The sequence below is a fragment of the Etheostoma spectabile genome, chromosome 11 (assembly GCF_008692095.1).
Source record: "Etheostoma spectabile isolate EspeVRDwgs_2016 chromosome 11, UIUC_Espe_1.0, whole genome shotgun sequence".
NCBI lineage: Eukaryota > Metazoa > Chordata > Actinopteri > Perciformes > Percidae > Etheostoma > Etheostoma spectabile.
In genome coordinates, this window is record NC_045743.1 from 10,977,501 (window position 1) to 10,992,077 (window position 14,577).

The 14,577-nt window shown below is 40.5% G+C and overlaps 2 protein-coding genes across 6 annotated transcripts in view; both read right to left on the reverse strand.

The window, feature by feature from the left end:
- trpm2 (transient receptor potential cation channel, subfamily M, member 2) overlaps positions 1–6,334 on the reverse strand; it is a 19,948-nt gene extending 13,614 nt beyond the window's left edge. For both annotated transcript variants that reach the window (XR_004334025.1, XM_032529034.1), the window contains exons 1-11: positions 6,218–6,334; positions 5,204–5,277; positions 4,825–4,993; positions 4,534–4,714; positions 3,506–3,669; positions 3,231–3,411; positions 3,052–3,113; positions 2,780–2,980; positions 2,044–2,146; positions 1,167–1,288; positions 308–676 (exon numbers count right to left, since the gene is read on the reverse strand). Coding sequence is in view for 1 of the 2 variants with exons in the window: in XM_032529034.1 (XP_032384925.1) it covers positions 308–676; positions 1,167–1,288; positions 2,044–2,146; positions 2,780–2,980; positions 3,052–3,113; positions 3,231–3,411; positions 3,506–3,669; positions 4,534–4,714; positions 4,825–4,993; positions 5,204–5,277; positions 6,218–6,319 (1,728 nt within the window). In the remaining variant the exon portion in view is untranslated. The remainder of the gene's footprint in view (positions 1–307; positions 677–1,166; positions 1,289–2,043; positions 2,147–2,779; positions 2,981–3,051; positions 3,114–3,230; positions 3,412–3,505; positions 3,670–4,533; positions 4,715–4,824; positions 4,994–5,203; positions 5,278–6,217) is intronic.
- Positions 6,335–9,977: 3,643 nt separating this feature from the next.
- The window catches only part of LOC116697689 (protein FAM126B), a 48,330-nt gene continuing 43,730 nt past the window's right edge, over positions 9,978–14,577 (reverse strand). For 3 of the 4 annotated variants that reach the window (XM_032529068.1, XM_032529066.1, XM_032529067.1), the window contains exon 13: positions 9,978–14,506. In XM_032529068.1, the coding sequence (XP_032384959.1) occupies positions 14,019–14,506 (488 nt within the window). In that variant the 3' untranslated portion in view covers positions 9,978–14,018. The remainder of the gene's footprint in view (positions 14,507–14,577) is intronic. The other variant, XM_032529069.1, reaches the window with a different exon arrangement.

A 14,577-nucleotide genomic window follows, 5' to 3' on the forward strand; every position in this document is an offset into this window, starting at 1 on the left:
TTCTGTACATTTTATTTCTAAATAAATCAGATCTAAATGCCCAGTCCACAATTCTGGTGGTAAAATACTGAATCCTTTATCCCTTTTTTTATTTGTTGGCCTTAAAGTACTATATCCACCATGTATTAGTTTGTAAATCTTACAAGTGAAGAAAAACAACCCAGTTACCAGAATTAATACAAAGGACATGACCTCAGCGTCTTAAAAACCACCAAACTGTATTAGTAGGTATGTATGGTATTAATCACTTAGTTTTGGTTGTCAAACTACGTTTATTAAATTGTAGATGATCGATAAACAAACTCACTGATACAGATGTTTCCATGGATGTGTTAAAGGAGTATGTCATTTTGGAGGGGGGGTAGAGGGCCTGGGCGTAACTGCCCAGCAGGTGGCGCACCTCATCAGACACATGAGTCATGGAGATCATTTCGCCTTGTCCTGAGTGAGCTTGAGGCTTGATGCGGAATGCTTTCCTCTTGCTGTAGCAGCGTTGGACCCGCTGGGCCAGCTTGCGGAGAAAGATGCAGCTGGGCAGCGACTTGTAAAGCTTACACAGAGTTGCCTCGTCCTGCAGGAACTCCCTCAGACTCACACCGTTCTCCAGCAGCAGACTCACAAATGGAGGCTTGTTGTCAACCAGGGCTGAGAACATGGCCCAGTGGAGGTCACTGGACTGGATGGGGAGCCAGGAGAACACAACAGTTTTTAAGAGCAACACACAATTCTAATTTGATGTTGAGGTAATCATGCAGAGAGGATTGTTCAAAAAAAAAAAATGACTAGGATATCAGTGTGGAGAAATATTTTTATTATACTATTCATTCAATTTTATCATACCACTGCCCCTCATATCATTAAAGATTTCTGATGCAAAGTTTTGCTGTCAGGCTGCTACTGGTTGAAATCTCCATGTAGAAATTTCCCCCACTCAAACCTTTTGCTATTTCATCAGATGACTGTTACAAAGACCATTATTTTAAGATTATTTCCCAAGTTTTCTGAGTCAGTCCATTAGACTATCCTACAGTATCTTAATGAAGACAAGACGGGTTGCAACACAGTGTTGAGTTTAAAGGATGGCCTTTATTTGTCACTCTTGTCAGTCTGACAAAGATTGCTGTTGGTGTTGGTGTGACAGTATGTTGTATATTAGATGAACCCACCTTCCACTGGCTCTCCTCAGTGAAGATTTCAGTCTCAGCTATGTCCACTCGGTTCCAAGCTATAGCCAGCTCCAGCTGCCTCTTCCAGCACTCGATTCCCAGGGACTCGCTGCTCCTCGAAGCTGAGTGAAGAATTCATAGTGACACAACTTATGGATACTCCACCAACAGTTAAAAAAATGACAAAATATTATTAAATTGTATTTTTTTAGCACTTTATTTTCTGTAACATGTCATAAGTCAGGGTCACACTGCATGATCAAGCAGCAAGTAGAAAGGCCTTACTCAAAAACAACTTTGTTGCCACAGACCCAGTAAAGACAGCGGATGTGCTCGCTGAATAAGACAAGGACTGCCTGGAAATGCATTTTAATTTGTCATTGCTAATAGAGCTCAGAGACGGAAACAAATGGAAGCAAAGTAATTAAGCTAGAATGATGAATCATCACTATCAAAACACTTAACTGAATGTCCAGTGTGGTCGACTCCCTTTTAGTGCACTTTGGCTAATTATGCTTTTACACAATATGCATAAGGCTTGCTATAAATGGATTTTGTCAGCCTTTCTCAAGACCAACAATAATAGGGACACGGTTGCAAGAAGCACTACACATTTTTCATGATTAGATTAGGCATGGCTATCAATGTCTTTTTGTACAGAAAGCAATCGTTAAGGGGAAATAATCTGCAAGAATATCTGTGTTGGTTTTTGATTTGATACCACAGTCCAGTTGGTTAACCTTCTATGAAGTAACATTATACTTGCTAAGAGCTGGCTTGGCACTAAGCCTTTTTGTCTTCATACTTAACAATGTGTTGTACGTCTTCAGTCAGTCTGGTCTGGTGCTGCGCATCTGCATGAAAGCCAAATACCTACCTTTGAATAGTGCTTGAAGAATAGCCACATCCACATCCCCTTGATTGTCCTCGCCTATTCTGAAAATTGTCAGCAAGTGAGACATCCTGATGATGTCCTGAATCTGGCACAGAGAGGAGACACAATGTGTGGGATTTCGCATCAACTCTGGACCTAGGAACAGCTAGGAGCTTCTGATCAGGCTCATAAGGCAAGGTTTATGCAGGTTTATTTTGGGCTAGACTTTTAGCTGTGAAAGTTACCAATAAATGTATTAAATCAATGGAGCAGCCACTATCATCAGATGCAACCAGGAGATTGTTGATAACAGGAAAGAAAGGCAGGCTGAAACGTCTCAAAAATATAATTGGCATAACTATAATACTATTTAAAAAATAATAATGTTAAATTTACATTTTGTCAATGCTCTAGGGATGGCAATGTCTTTGGTTCGGAGTGAAATGTCGTTATTCGCAATTATGGTATGGATTGCAGACATGGTCCCAAGAGAATTTATTGTAGTAACCTTGATCCCCTGAATTTTTATCTAGCGCTATAATTGGGTCAGAATTCAAATTTGTCAAATACTTGGTTTATGAGTAAATACCTGCAAAACTAATGACATTCCCATCAGCCTCAGCTGTGTATTAGCACTAAATGTTAGCACACTAACATGCTAAATGACTATAGTAGTGAGAAAGAAATGGTAGCTTGTAAATTGGTCTGTATTATTGAGGTCATCAGTATGTTCACATACCTTCTTTGTCCATTCTATGATCTCGAGGTGGGCAAAGTTTTTAGGTTCTTGGCCAAAGAACTTTTTCCTTAACTGGTGGATGAGGGCGACAGTGACCCTGGTCAATGGCAGTCCTGCCACCTGGGCGATCACATCTGCTATTCTCCCAGAGCCCTCCAAGATCACACATGGTGTACCATTCAGCATGGCATTGTAGATGGTCTGAGACAAGACACACAAGACAGTCAGAGACGAGACAAAAAAGAGAGAGATACAAGAAACAAATTACTCACATTCAGAGTGCCTGGTCCTCCATCTAAAACAACACACACCAGAGGGATGTTCACATGACTCTCTGGAGGTTAGACAATAAATAATCACTATTAAAAGGACGGATAAAAAACAGTCAGATTTGAGTTGTTATCTGTGACAGTTTGCTGCTTTTGCAGACATTACATCGGCAATATTTAACCTTTATTCCCAAGATGCTTTCCAGAGATGCATTTCTCCAGACGGCTACGTAGTTCAATCTCCACACCATAGTTTCCCTGCGTGCCATCGTCCACCAGCAGGAAGTGGGTGTGGTTTTTATCGAGGCAGGAGAGTTGGCCCTGGCTCTCGTTGTCCATAAAATAATGGGCTGGGAAACAACCCTGAAGACAAGAGGATGAGGGAAAGAAACGGAAAAGAAGAATAAGACGCATGCTATGCAGCGACAAGCCACATGTGTGAACGTGTTTATCGTACCTCTGAATGCACCAAAGCCTCCCTGTTGTGAACTATTCCCCATGTCGCAACTCCGATGGCCACGATCTGGCCCTGCATGGCGCTGCTCAGGGCGTGGTCCCTAACAGCCTGCCCTACATGCTTCATCACACCTATGTGCATACCACCGCTGATTATCCACGCACCTGTGCAGAACATGGGTCCTAAATTCAATACAACAAACCATATGTCCACATACTTTAACCCATAAAGTGTACAGTATTTTCAAATACTACATGGGCAAAAACATTGGGATATCCACAAATATGTTATTATTAAGCATGTCAATCAAAAACAATGTGCTTTAAAGGAATAGCTGGTTGGTCACTCTTTGCTGCCAAGATATAGTTCCACACATAACCACTCATAAAACCTCAACCTGTCTTTATTACACTTGGATTTGTATACAGATTACACAAGTGGCATGTTAATCAGTAAGCTTTAGAGGTACTGGTAGGCAGGTTTTGTCATCTTCTGAGCGAGCCAGGCTTCCCCCCCCCTGCTGGTAGTCTTTATGCTATGGTTAGCTATCTGGCTCATACCACCAGTTAGCATACAAGCAAATATCAGATGTCAATCAAACTGGCAGTGACACATAAAAGTTGCTTGCTAAGTGAATTCAACTAAGAGGAAAAAGATTTTCCAAATAAATAATTCATGTGTGTTTGCAAAATCTTTTTGCGCAACAATTTTTTTTTATTTGTTTTAGCTGTGTGTAGCTTGATAGCTGGCATATTTGAGTACATACATTAACACACTACACTGTTAAAATCCAGTTAGAATGTAAGCAGTATGGAATGGGATACCATCAGTAAGATTAGTAAGCAGTGAATAAGGAAACATTAAATACCACTAGCCTGGACAGATTTATTGGACCTTTGAGACCTATGTGATGTATTTTAGCACATGCAGATGGCCACACACCGTAAGTAGGCTACACATGTACTCAGAAAACATGCCTTCACAGACTCTCTGCTTATCATTTCTACACCTTGAAATCTGAGGCTGACCTGTAGTCTGAGCCACTTTAATAAGACCTCTGTGGAACATGTTCTTGAGATGAGCCTTGAGATGAAAGTTCCTGGCTCCTCCAGTCACTGAGATCAGCAGGTTGGGAGGGGAAAGATTCCACTGTTCAGTCAATAACTGGTACAGGAGTTCTGGGCTGGTGTCTGTGGACACTCGCACATACTGAGAATGACAGACAAACAGACACAAAAGTGAGGATAAAGACACACAGGCACGCATTCGCATGTCATGTTATTATAATGGAGAGATGGTGAAAGGAAGGATGATTTCACCTTGCTGGTGTTTTGTCCCAAGCCACCAAAGCTGATGTCTCCAAAAGCATCTGTGGGCACTTCCCTGACATGTCTGTGTCTGTCCCACGACTCGCCCGTAAAGTCGGCTGGCTTGATGGCTTCATCCACATGCTCGGACTTTAAGTAGCCACACTTACATACATCCTCTCTAGTGTAGAAATGCAACATACAACAAATGGATTCAATTTTCACATCTGCCCTCAGAGCAATTAAGTGAGATGCCTAAACATAAACAAAACAGAGGGCATATGCTACATGGTCTCTATATTACTGCAGCGCAGCAGCAGCAGCAGCAGCAAACTACAAGGTCAGTTCAGAAAATGTCATCACCAACACAGCACAGAGCAACCTATCCTACCTGACATCTTTTTCAAAGAAGCAGCATTCCTTCTTGTAGACGTTCTCCTTGGTCCAGGAGGCAAAGGCACTGCACTGCAAAGAAGTGGAGGGAGACAGGCGCTTAGCAGATGGCGCAGATTGGCTGCACTGATCGCCACAGTGTGAACCAGCCATGACTCTAACTCAGCTTCCCCTATCCTAAATGCAACATGGGGAAGTTACGATGCAAAGATCTGCCTCAGGCTAGCTGACAGCATGAGCCTCTGCAGCCTGTGCTGTGGGTGGTGGCTCACACTCACAGCACTGCATCAGTGATGTCAGAGCTGAACTAAAGTGTAATTGACTGTCGACTAGACCCTTCCACCTACGCGAAACAACAGGATCAATAGATAACTGCATTACTGAGAGTGGATCAATTAAATGCCAAATAAATAATAATAATAATATGAACAATGTATTGTGTGGTTTGTAAATGATTAATCACATAGAAAATAAAGTATTTGTTGTACTTAATAGCAAGGGATATAGTACAAGTTTTTCACAAACTGACAAAAGTACCCAGTCGTGTAAAGTAACCAAGTACATTTACTCAAGGACTGTACTTGCAGTAAGCGGACTCATTAGGTACTTTGCCTAAGTCTTTCAGTTTTACGATATTTTATACTTCTACTACATTTTAACAGGGTATATCGTAAATTTACAATCTACATATATTTACTGCGATAGTCACTTTCCAGATGAAGATTTTAAAAACAAAACATTATCAGTTCATGAAATACGATGCATCACATTACATCACTCCAACATTTTCTGGAAGTGCTGCTTAGATATTAATGCATCAATAATGACGATCCAATAATATAACACAACACTGACAGGGACTGTTCTCCATAATAATAATAACAATAATAATAATAATAATAATAAAAATAAAAATAAAATTGAATTTATATAGCGCGCATGTATAATATGTCTATACTTTATCACATTGTTTGATACCAAGTAAAAAGTAGTGTGACATGCAAACACTCACCTTTTTAATTTGAGCAATCCCTTCATTTAGTTTCAGTTGGTATTGCTGCAGCTCCTTCCTTATTTCCTGTGGGTGAACCTTGTTCTCTAGGTCAGGCAGCATTTCTAAGTAAGTAAAAAATAAGTTGAGTTGAAACCCTCTGGTTGGAGCTTCTTGTGGAAGAAGTCTGAAGCGATAAGTGCCAGAGTTTGTATCTTGTCAGTTATGGACTTTAATCTATAAAACCTGCAGAGCCTGTCTGGGACTTTGCTATAACATATTCCTCTATCTTGCTAACATATGACCTGCATGAGCTCAACTTCCTCCACTGAGGCCCCTGGGAATAGCAGGAAACTCTCAACTCCAACAAATGGATTTTTAAATTCAGAATCAATACCACATTAAAGTGCACACACTTACCGGTTGATTCGGCCATCAGATCAAAGGCACTAAATCCTTCATGATCTCAACTGGACAGAGAGTTATTGCCTTGTTATGTTGCACTGTGAAACGGCTCCACCCTCTCAAAACAATCTCCTCCCATCAAGATAATCTGCCATCCACTCAGGCCTTACATGACCACCAGATCAAAGGATTGTAATATACTGCATATTTAAAAAAAAATACGTTTTTGATTCACAGGTCTGAGAGTGGTTCATACACACACCTGTATGCATTTCAGTCAGGGATTTCAGACCCCAGATGGAGAGGAAGAAAGCTTACTCACAAACATAAAAACAAAAATCAACATTTAAGGTATCATTTATCATAGACTATTATACCCTTTTAGGTGCCTCCAGATCCTCCTTTCACTTGGATTAACCACAGCATGAAGTCATTTCTGGTGACATTACAGCCCGTGTTGCTAGGTAACTTTATAGTCTGTGGGTGACAGCTCCAGAGTATTTAGGATCTGGTTACTGAATGGAGCTTTGATTGGTTCTGAGTAGTGATTAAGTATGTGTGTCTTTGTGTTTGTCATTCATTAAAACTATCACAGATTCTGAGTTTAATAGTTACTGAGTCTAACAGTAGATTGATAGATTACATTTAGTCTGGTAAATGTCTGAGAATAGCTAGCTAATTCATGACCTTGGAAACAGTTTTAAAAAAAGTTTTTTTGCATGGTATTTCTATGGTTTATTTAGTATCTATTCATGCACTGTCATGGTTGTCAAGGTTACTTTGTGTTTAGTCATGAACTGTTTAAAACCACGTAGTATAAAACTATTTTCTACAGTTCATGTGTTTAGTGCTAACTTAATTAGCTAATGTTAGCATGCTAACACTCTAAAGGAACGTTGTATGGTTGTACCTGCTTGTAATATAAGGTGACCAGATTTCTCAGACAAAATCCGGGGACATTTTCAGCTCAGAAGCGTATTTACCTCCAAAACAAGTAATATTTTTATTTTTGTAAAACTTAAAACGGGGACACTAGACCTAGAACTGTTCTTATTAGGGGCTGAGCCACCCCCCCAAGGTCTGATCCTAGACCCACCCCTGCTGCTACTTCCTACTCCACTCCACTACACCTCAAGATAGAAAGTCCTAATATTTCAAGATAAAAAATCCATCCTTATACTTCAAGATAAAAAGTCCTAATATTTCAAGATAGAAAGTCTTAATATTTCAAAATATAAAGTCCTAATATTCCTAATATTTCAAGATAGAAAGTCCTAATATTTCAAGATAGAAAGTCTCAATATTTCAAGATAGAAAGTCTCAATATTTCATAATGTTGTAATGTTTACTGAACTACTGACAGCTTTTGCTTTACTACTCAAGGCTTGTTTCTGCAACAGCTCCTTGAGAATCAGATCAACAAAAACTAGCCTACTGAGGACATATTTTCCTTTGACATTGATGCAGTATTAAACGAGATCGCTGCAATGTAAGTTAATAGGATAATTGTCCAGCTTGTATTTACGTTCATAAAAGTGCTTGTTTAGCTGCTAACAGACTCAGATTAATATTCTAAGTGTCTGACAACATTATGGGAAGGATTTCTAAGAAGGTCGAGCTTTCTGTTAAAGATTAAGATCATTTTTTAAACATAAACGTCCGCGAAATTGCGTTCGCTAAACCCACCAGACTCCATGTAAATAATCAATGATTTTAGCATCGTAACACACGGCTTCTAAAACCTCTCTGAGCTCTGAGCACCGCTGGCTCTGGCTGCCTGGAGCCTGCGTGTGTTGGGAGTGCGATTACGTTTTGACAGTTTTTTCTTTCTTTCATTCCAATTTTGGGTCTTTAAGTCACAGTGAAAACCGGAGACATTTCCGGGGACAGATCCAGCCGGGGACAGGTAGCCAAAATCGGGGACTGTCCCCGGAAACCGGGGACGCCTGGTCACCCTATGTAATATCAACACGGTTAGCCATCTCTCTGCTAACAGGATGTTTTCTGCCGATATATTTTAAAGGATTCAAAGTGTTTTATTGATCTTAGAAACAAACCAAAAAAATAAAAAAACCATCTCACCATCTGCTGTTGCGCTTTCAATAGTATCACACTAGTATCTTCATCAGCAGATGGAGTTTTCGCAGTTGACATTTATTGTTTGAGGTTTACATTTTCTGAGCACATCAGATCTTCCACGCCATCTTAGAAATTAAAAAAAAAAACTAAATTAAAAGATCAACTAATGTATGAACCTGATAGTGGTTTCAGTTTGTGGCTGTATTGTCCTCTTTAATGTAAATGATCTAGAAAATATTATGGTAATTTACTTTTAGGCTCTAGGTAAAAATATGTATTAAACATATTTAACAATTCAGTAAGGCTAAGTCTTTTAATTGTTGTTTGGCTCTATTACGTTAAATAAGGCCCTGGTGGAAGTATGCTATGTGGAACAGCAAAAGGGGTCAGGGTGCGAGGCCATAGACATATTAATAATGGCCATAGACTAGTCTATGTGTGGGGCCCACCAGGTAATGTGGGGATCAGATGTGTACAGTAGGTGATCAGCTGCAGCTGTGGCCCCTGTTTCTAGACGTATGAGGCAAAGTGCAGCTTTCAGGTTTTTGAGCTCATCATTTGTGTGGCAAAACACATCTAACACAATAGAAAGGAAATTCAAATCTCAGTCTCTGTAATCATAGAAATTATTCAAATAAGTGCCTTTTTTCCTTTTTTGGAAGAATCCGATATTGAAACGTAGATTGCTGATCAAGTGGCAAATCACTGCATAGACAAATATGGGATATGAAATGGTTTTGTTATGTAAAATACATTTTCAGGTTCAAATGATTTACCTTCATATTCACCGTTGTTCTGATTTACCACCACTGGGTGTCAGCACGTCATCACTGATCACAGCCCTAATCACAAGCTCGCAAGCTGCGTTTTTGCAGTCTAGTATTTCAGTCTACTTTTCTCAGATTTTATATTGTGATTTTGACATGGGTGTGGAAAACATCAACTTAAAATATCAAATATATTAATTTGAGGGGAAATTTCACAAAACCTGTTAAAAATGGTTGACTATAAAACAGGGGCGATTCTAGGATCAAACCTTTAGCTTCTAAAGAGAATGTGACACGGATACACTGCCTTGCAAAAGTGTTAGGTTGAGAAAACTTTGGCATGTTTGTGAATACTGTCGACCCTTTTGGAATTTTGGATAAATCACCTAGTAAAACAGTAGTTATAATAAAACAAACTGTGCTGTGGATATTTGTGAAATTATCTTAATAACTGAGCAGTTGTATGGTTAGTCACTGTGAGCTCTATCACATTTTACCCCTTGCACATACAAAGCAGACAGACACTCAAATATCCCTTACGGCACAATATTTATTCAACAATATACAGATTAATTTCTCTCTACATCTCAGACTGAGCTTCAGTTTGTTATATTTATCTTGCTTTCACCTTTGTACATTTTATATTTACAAGATTTAAAATAAGTCTTTTTCTCCATTTATATAACATCAATAGTACAGTGTTATCACATCGTCCAGCAGCTTTCCTCGAAGTATCTAGATTAGATGCATCATTGATAATCTGTCTATATCTCATACACCACCTGACGTCTTTGAGCCACAGAGCAGCAAACCGACATAAAGGCCCAGCATGCACCTAAAGTCCCAGTGCGGCATTCACTTTGTGAGTGCAGTCGGATGACAACTGGATGGTCTTCTTCACCCACATGAGAGAGGGTCCCTCACTCTGAATCACTGAATGAGGAAGCTATCGTGCATCTTGACAATCATCTTAAATGCATCTGCTCGTCTCACCCGACACGGATCAATGAAAGCCGGTAACACCATAAAACAAAAAAGGGGAAAAAATGTTGCATAGAATCAATTCTTACTTCAAGAACAGAAATTTTGGTGCTGCCATTTTTTCTTCTTCTCCTGAGACCTTCCAGACCCCTTAATATTTTTTTTTTTTTGGTTTTGGAAAATAAAAAAATAATAAAAACGGCTGTACCCTTAGACTTTAACAAAAATAGCATTGTGTTGGATGTGACATCACATAGAAGTACTACTTTAAAAGAGACTACAACCCTGCATTGAGTGTATACACGTTTGCACATATATCATTTCAATAACTATCTTGAGGAAAGAGGTGGATGGATTAAAGTGCATTATACTGTATGAAAACAAAGCCCACAGTTATCACATGCAGGACAGGAAATGAACTTTGTCCACCAGCGACAGTGGCTGACCAAGTACACACTAACCAAGTAAACCTTTTTTGAAATGTAAGTGGACCTTCTGTGGATTTCAAGGCTCATTATTCTACCACATTAAATAGCATATTTTCAGCCACAGTCCAGTATCATGAACATTCACTGGCTGGTGTTCATTTCCCACCCTGATAACATGCAAATCAGACACTGAGGAATATTTGTCTATCCGTTACTCTAAGTCAACCTACAGAACCAACATGGCTGCTGGTAACATTGGTCAGGGGCACTCATATTAATGACATGAACACATCACCAGTTATAAAAACAGCAAAAAAGTGCCACTCAACTCACGGTAAAATACAGCAAATGGGGACGCGGCTCGTGAGCCACACAGCACAGGGATGATAGCAGACAGACCAGGTGAGAGTGTGAACTGTAGCTGCACTCCACTCCTCTTCTTTTTACACAGCCCGGTCAAGGAAGAGCATGTGAGCCCAAAGAGCTGACGATCAAGGCTTTTTGGCCTGAAATGTTTAAGGCTAAAGCGCACACAGATCTCACTCAGGACCAGCAGCTGTGACGGTTTCCAGCACAGTGGGAGCATGAGTGCGTGGGATTTCACTGCGGACTGAACTGACTTGTCTATATACATTTATCATTCATCCTTATTTTAAATAAGCACTTGAGCAAGACATGGGAAATGCAATACAACAGCTGACATCTACGGTACACACACGCATATTATACTGCTTTTACATGTGAACAGCAAATAGTGATAACTGAAAGTACAGTGTGTCGCACACACCTGTGATGAGTGAAACGATTATTCATGTCAAAATAGGTAAAGCTGCATCCAAGGGCACGCTGAGCCATAAGTCCACACATCCCTTTTTTGTCCCTTAACTATAAAATAAGACCAGTAAACGGAACAAAACAGTCATTTTAACTTAAGACATCAAAGCAAAACGTAAATTTCCTTAACAAGAGGATGTGTATTGGCACATCTGGCAAAGATGAGGACGAGATTTGGGTTTGGCTCGCTGGCTGTTTCACGCATCTGAAATAGCAGTGCTTTGCGGGGCACTAAACATGCAGACAAGCACGCCATGTTCAAATCACTCAGCCTGGGCAGGGAGCACTACAGAAGGCTAGCTAGCACTGTGCAGGCAGATGCAGGCATTTAACAGCAGAGAAGATCCAACTCCATGCACATGAGGATAAAAAAAAAAATTGCACTTCAAAAATTACATTAAAAAGAAAAAAAGATCAGCAGGACATTTCTAGGAATTCAAATAATCAGGTAAATCCTGAAGTGGTTATTTGATAGAAGACAGAAAACCTGAAGACAGTTGTGTTCCTGTTTTGCAGCTAGGTTTTGTGGTGTGATTAAACTGAAATGCAAGGCCGAGATTTTCAGTCAAAACTCCTCACGTGGACACACAGATTTTACGATGTCATTACAGTTGCAGTGTGAAACCAGTTTGGTCCCCAATATTTATTTACTCCCGCAGCTTAAAACCTAATGGGGTCTTTAAATCCAGCGTCTGATTGGGAGACAGGTGTCTGAGTGGTAGGGTGAACACACAATGAGGTAGAACAAAATGTTTCATGAGCATCCAATCAGAGTGCAAAGCACGATACCATCGCCGTGGTGACTGCTGAAAGCGCAGTGACCAATACAAGCCTCCAGATGGCAGTATGTCACCTGCTTAGACATGACACCACACACAAGCCAGAGCCTGACAAACACACTGACAACTGCATTGGGATGGAAGGACCCATTAAATGGTTTGAACCCTAATAACAATTCAATATAAAATACAGTCATTACCTGTTAGCTTCAGACACAACGCTGCACTGTCAACAATGTTTTCATCCACTTCTTCCAGAAAATTCTGCTTCAGATTTGAAGTCACAAGATTAATTCATTCCTCTTATAGCTGCACAGTACTGATTTCTTTAGATTTGTCAAGTTAAAAGCTTACCACATTCCAGTTTTGTTTGACAACAATCTTAAAAGTCAGATTTTATAGCTCAAATGAGAATATTATAATTACAGGATAAAAGGAAGTTCGTGGGCTGAAGAATATTTAATATCTCTTGGATCTGTCTGATTTCTGCCAAATAACCGTCATACAAGTGATGAACAAAGCTACCTTATTTGGATTGTGAAATAGTAATAAAAAAAAAAAAAACATTTAAAAAAGAATTTTATTCATTTAAAACCATTTATGCCTACTTTAAAAACAACAATTAACAAGGAAGATAATCAGCAAGAACGATTGCACGTGAGCCCGGGGAATGAAAGGGAAGGAATGAAGACAAAGAGCAATAATCCCCACTCTTCTCTACATGAGCAACGTAAGTGTTATTGCTGATTTTCATTGTTGACTGATTCAGTCGTGAACTCAAAAATCTGAAATATATATATATTTCATATATTTCATATTAAGGATTACATGCTAGCTGTAGGGGATATATATATTATATATATATATATATTATATATATAATATAATATATATATACCCCTACAGCTAGCATGTAATCCTTATGGGTTTTTGTTCAACACTTCCTTCTTTTGAGGGGTTTCTGTGTGGAATGGTCAGCTTGGTTAAACGGGAGGATGCAGTGACATGCTGGACTGTAGTAACAGCATTGGGCAGTCATCACTTACTCCATTTTCAGTAAGGCTAAACCCACCAGCAACAACTGCAGGTCACAATTGTAATGGATGTTAAAAGGGTGGAGATAACTATTTAGCACACACATACCAACCACATATAAGTAGACAGAAATTGTCAAAATAGGGTTGGAAAGAGTTGCAGAGAAAAACTGCATGAGGATGAGTGTTATGAACAGGTAATGTGTGTGTGTGTGTGTGTGTGGTGTGTGTGTGTGTGTGTGTGTGTGTGTATGTGTGTATACCATGCCCTGCACTGTAGTTAGACCTGTGATATGATCTGCATGTTGAAACTAGGGGAGCGGGACTGCCTGGTAAGAGGAGCTCCAGGAGACAGGAGGTCCTGGGCGTCCTCTGGCCTGATGAGGTGCTCCTCCTTCAGGCTAATGGTGGAGTGGCGGTGGGAGCCACCTGATGGAAGCCCTCCTTCCTTGTCAGAGCCCCCTGCCACCTTCTCTCGCTCATCATCGCCTCCATTCAGGTTGAAATTCATGCAGTCAAAGGACTTGCTGGAGGAGGTGCTGCCAGTCCGCAACAGCATGGGCCCCGCAGGGAAGCTCAAGTGCTTCTTTATGGGGCTCAGCTGGATGGCATCCAATGTGATGCTGGCTGGAGGCGTTTGCTGCCTCTGGTGTTGCCTCATCACTACAGCCTGGTGATCCGCTGACAATTCTGCCTGTTTCTCTGCTTCCCTCTGCCGCTCTCTCTCCGTCCTCTCCTTCTCCCGTTCCTTCCTTCTCCCGTTCCTTCTCCCGTTCCTTCTCCCGTTCCTTCTCCCGCTCTCTCTCCTTGTCCCGAGACAGCCGGGCCGTGATGGCTTTCTTGATGCTGCTGCTGCTGCTGTTAAGGCTGCCGCCCCTCGGCCCCACACTGCCGCCCACCTTGGTTCCGCTGGGCTGGCTGCTGTTAGACGCCCCGGAGGAGAAACCCTCGTCTGGGTCGTTAACATTGAAGGAATCTTCTCCGCCACTCATACCATCAGCATCTGAACATGAACATATACGAAGAGACAGAACGAAAGCATGATAGACAAACAGAAAATTAAGTAAGGTCAGA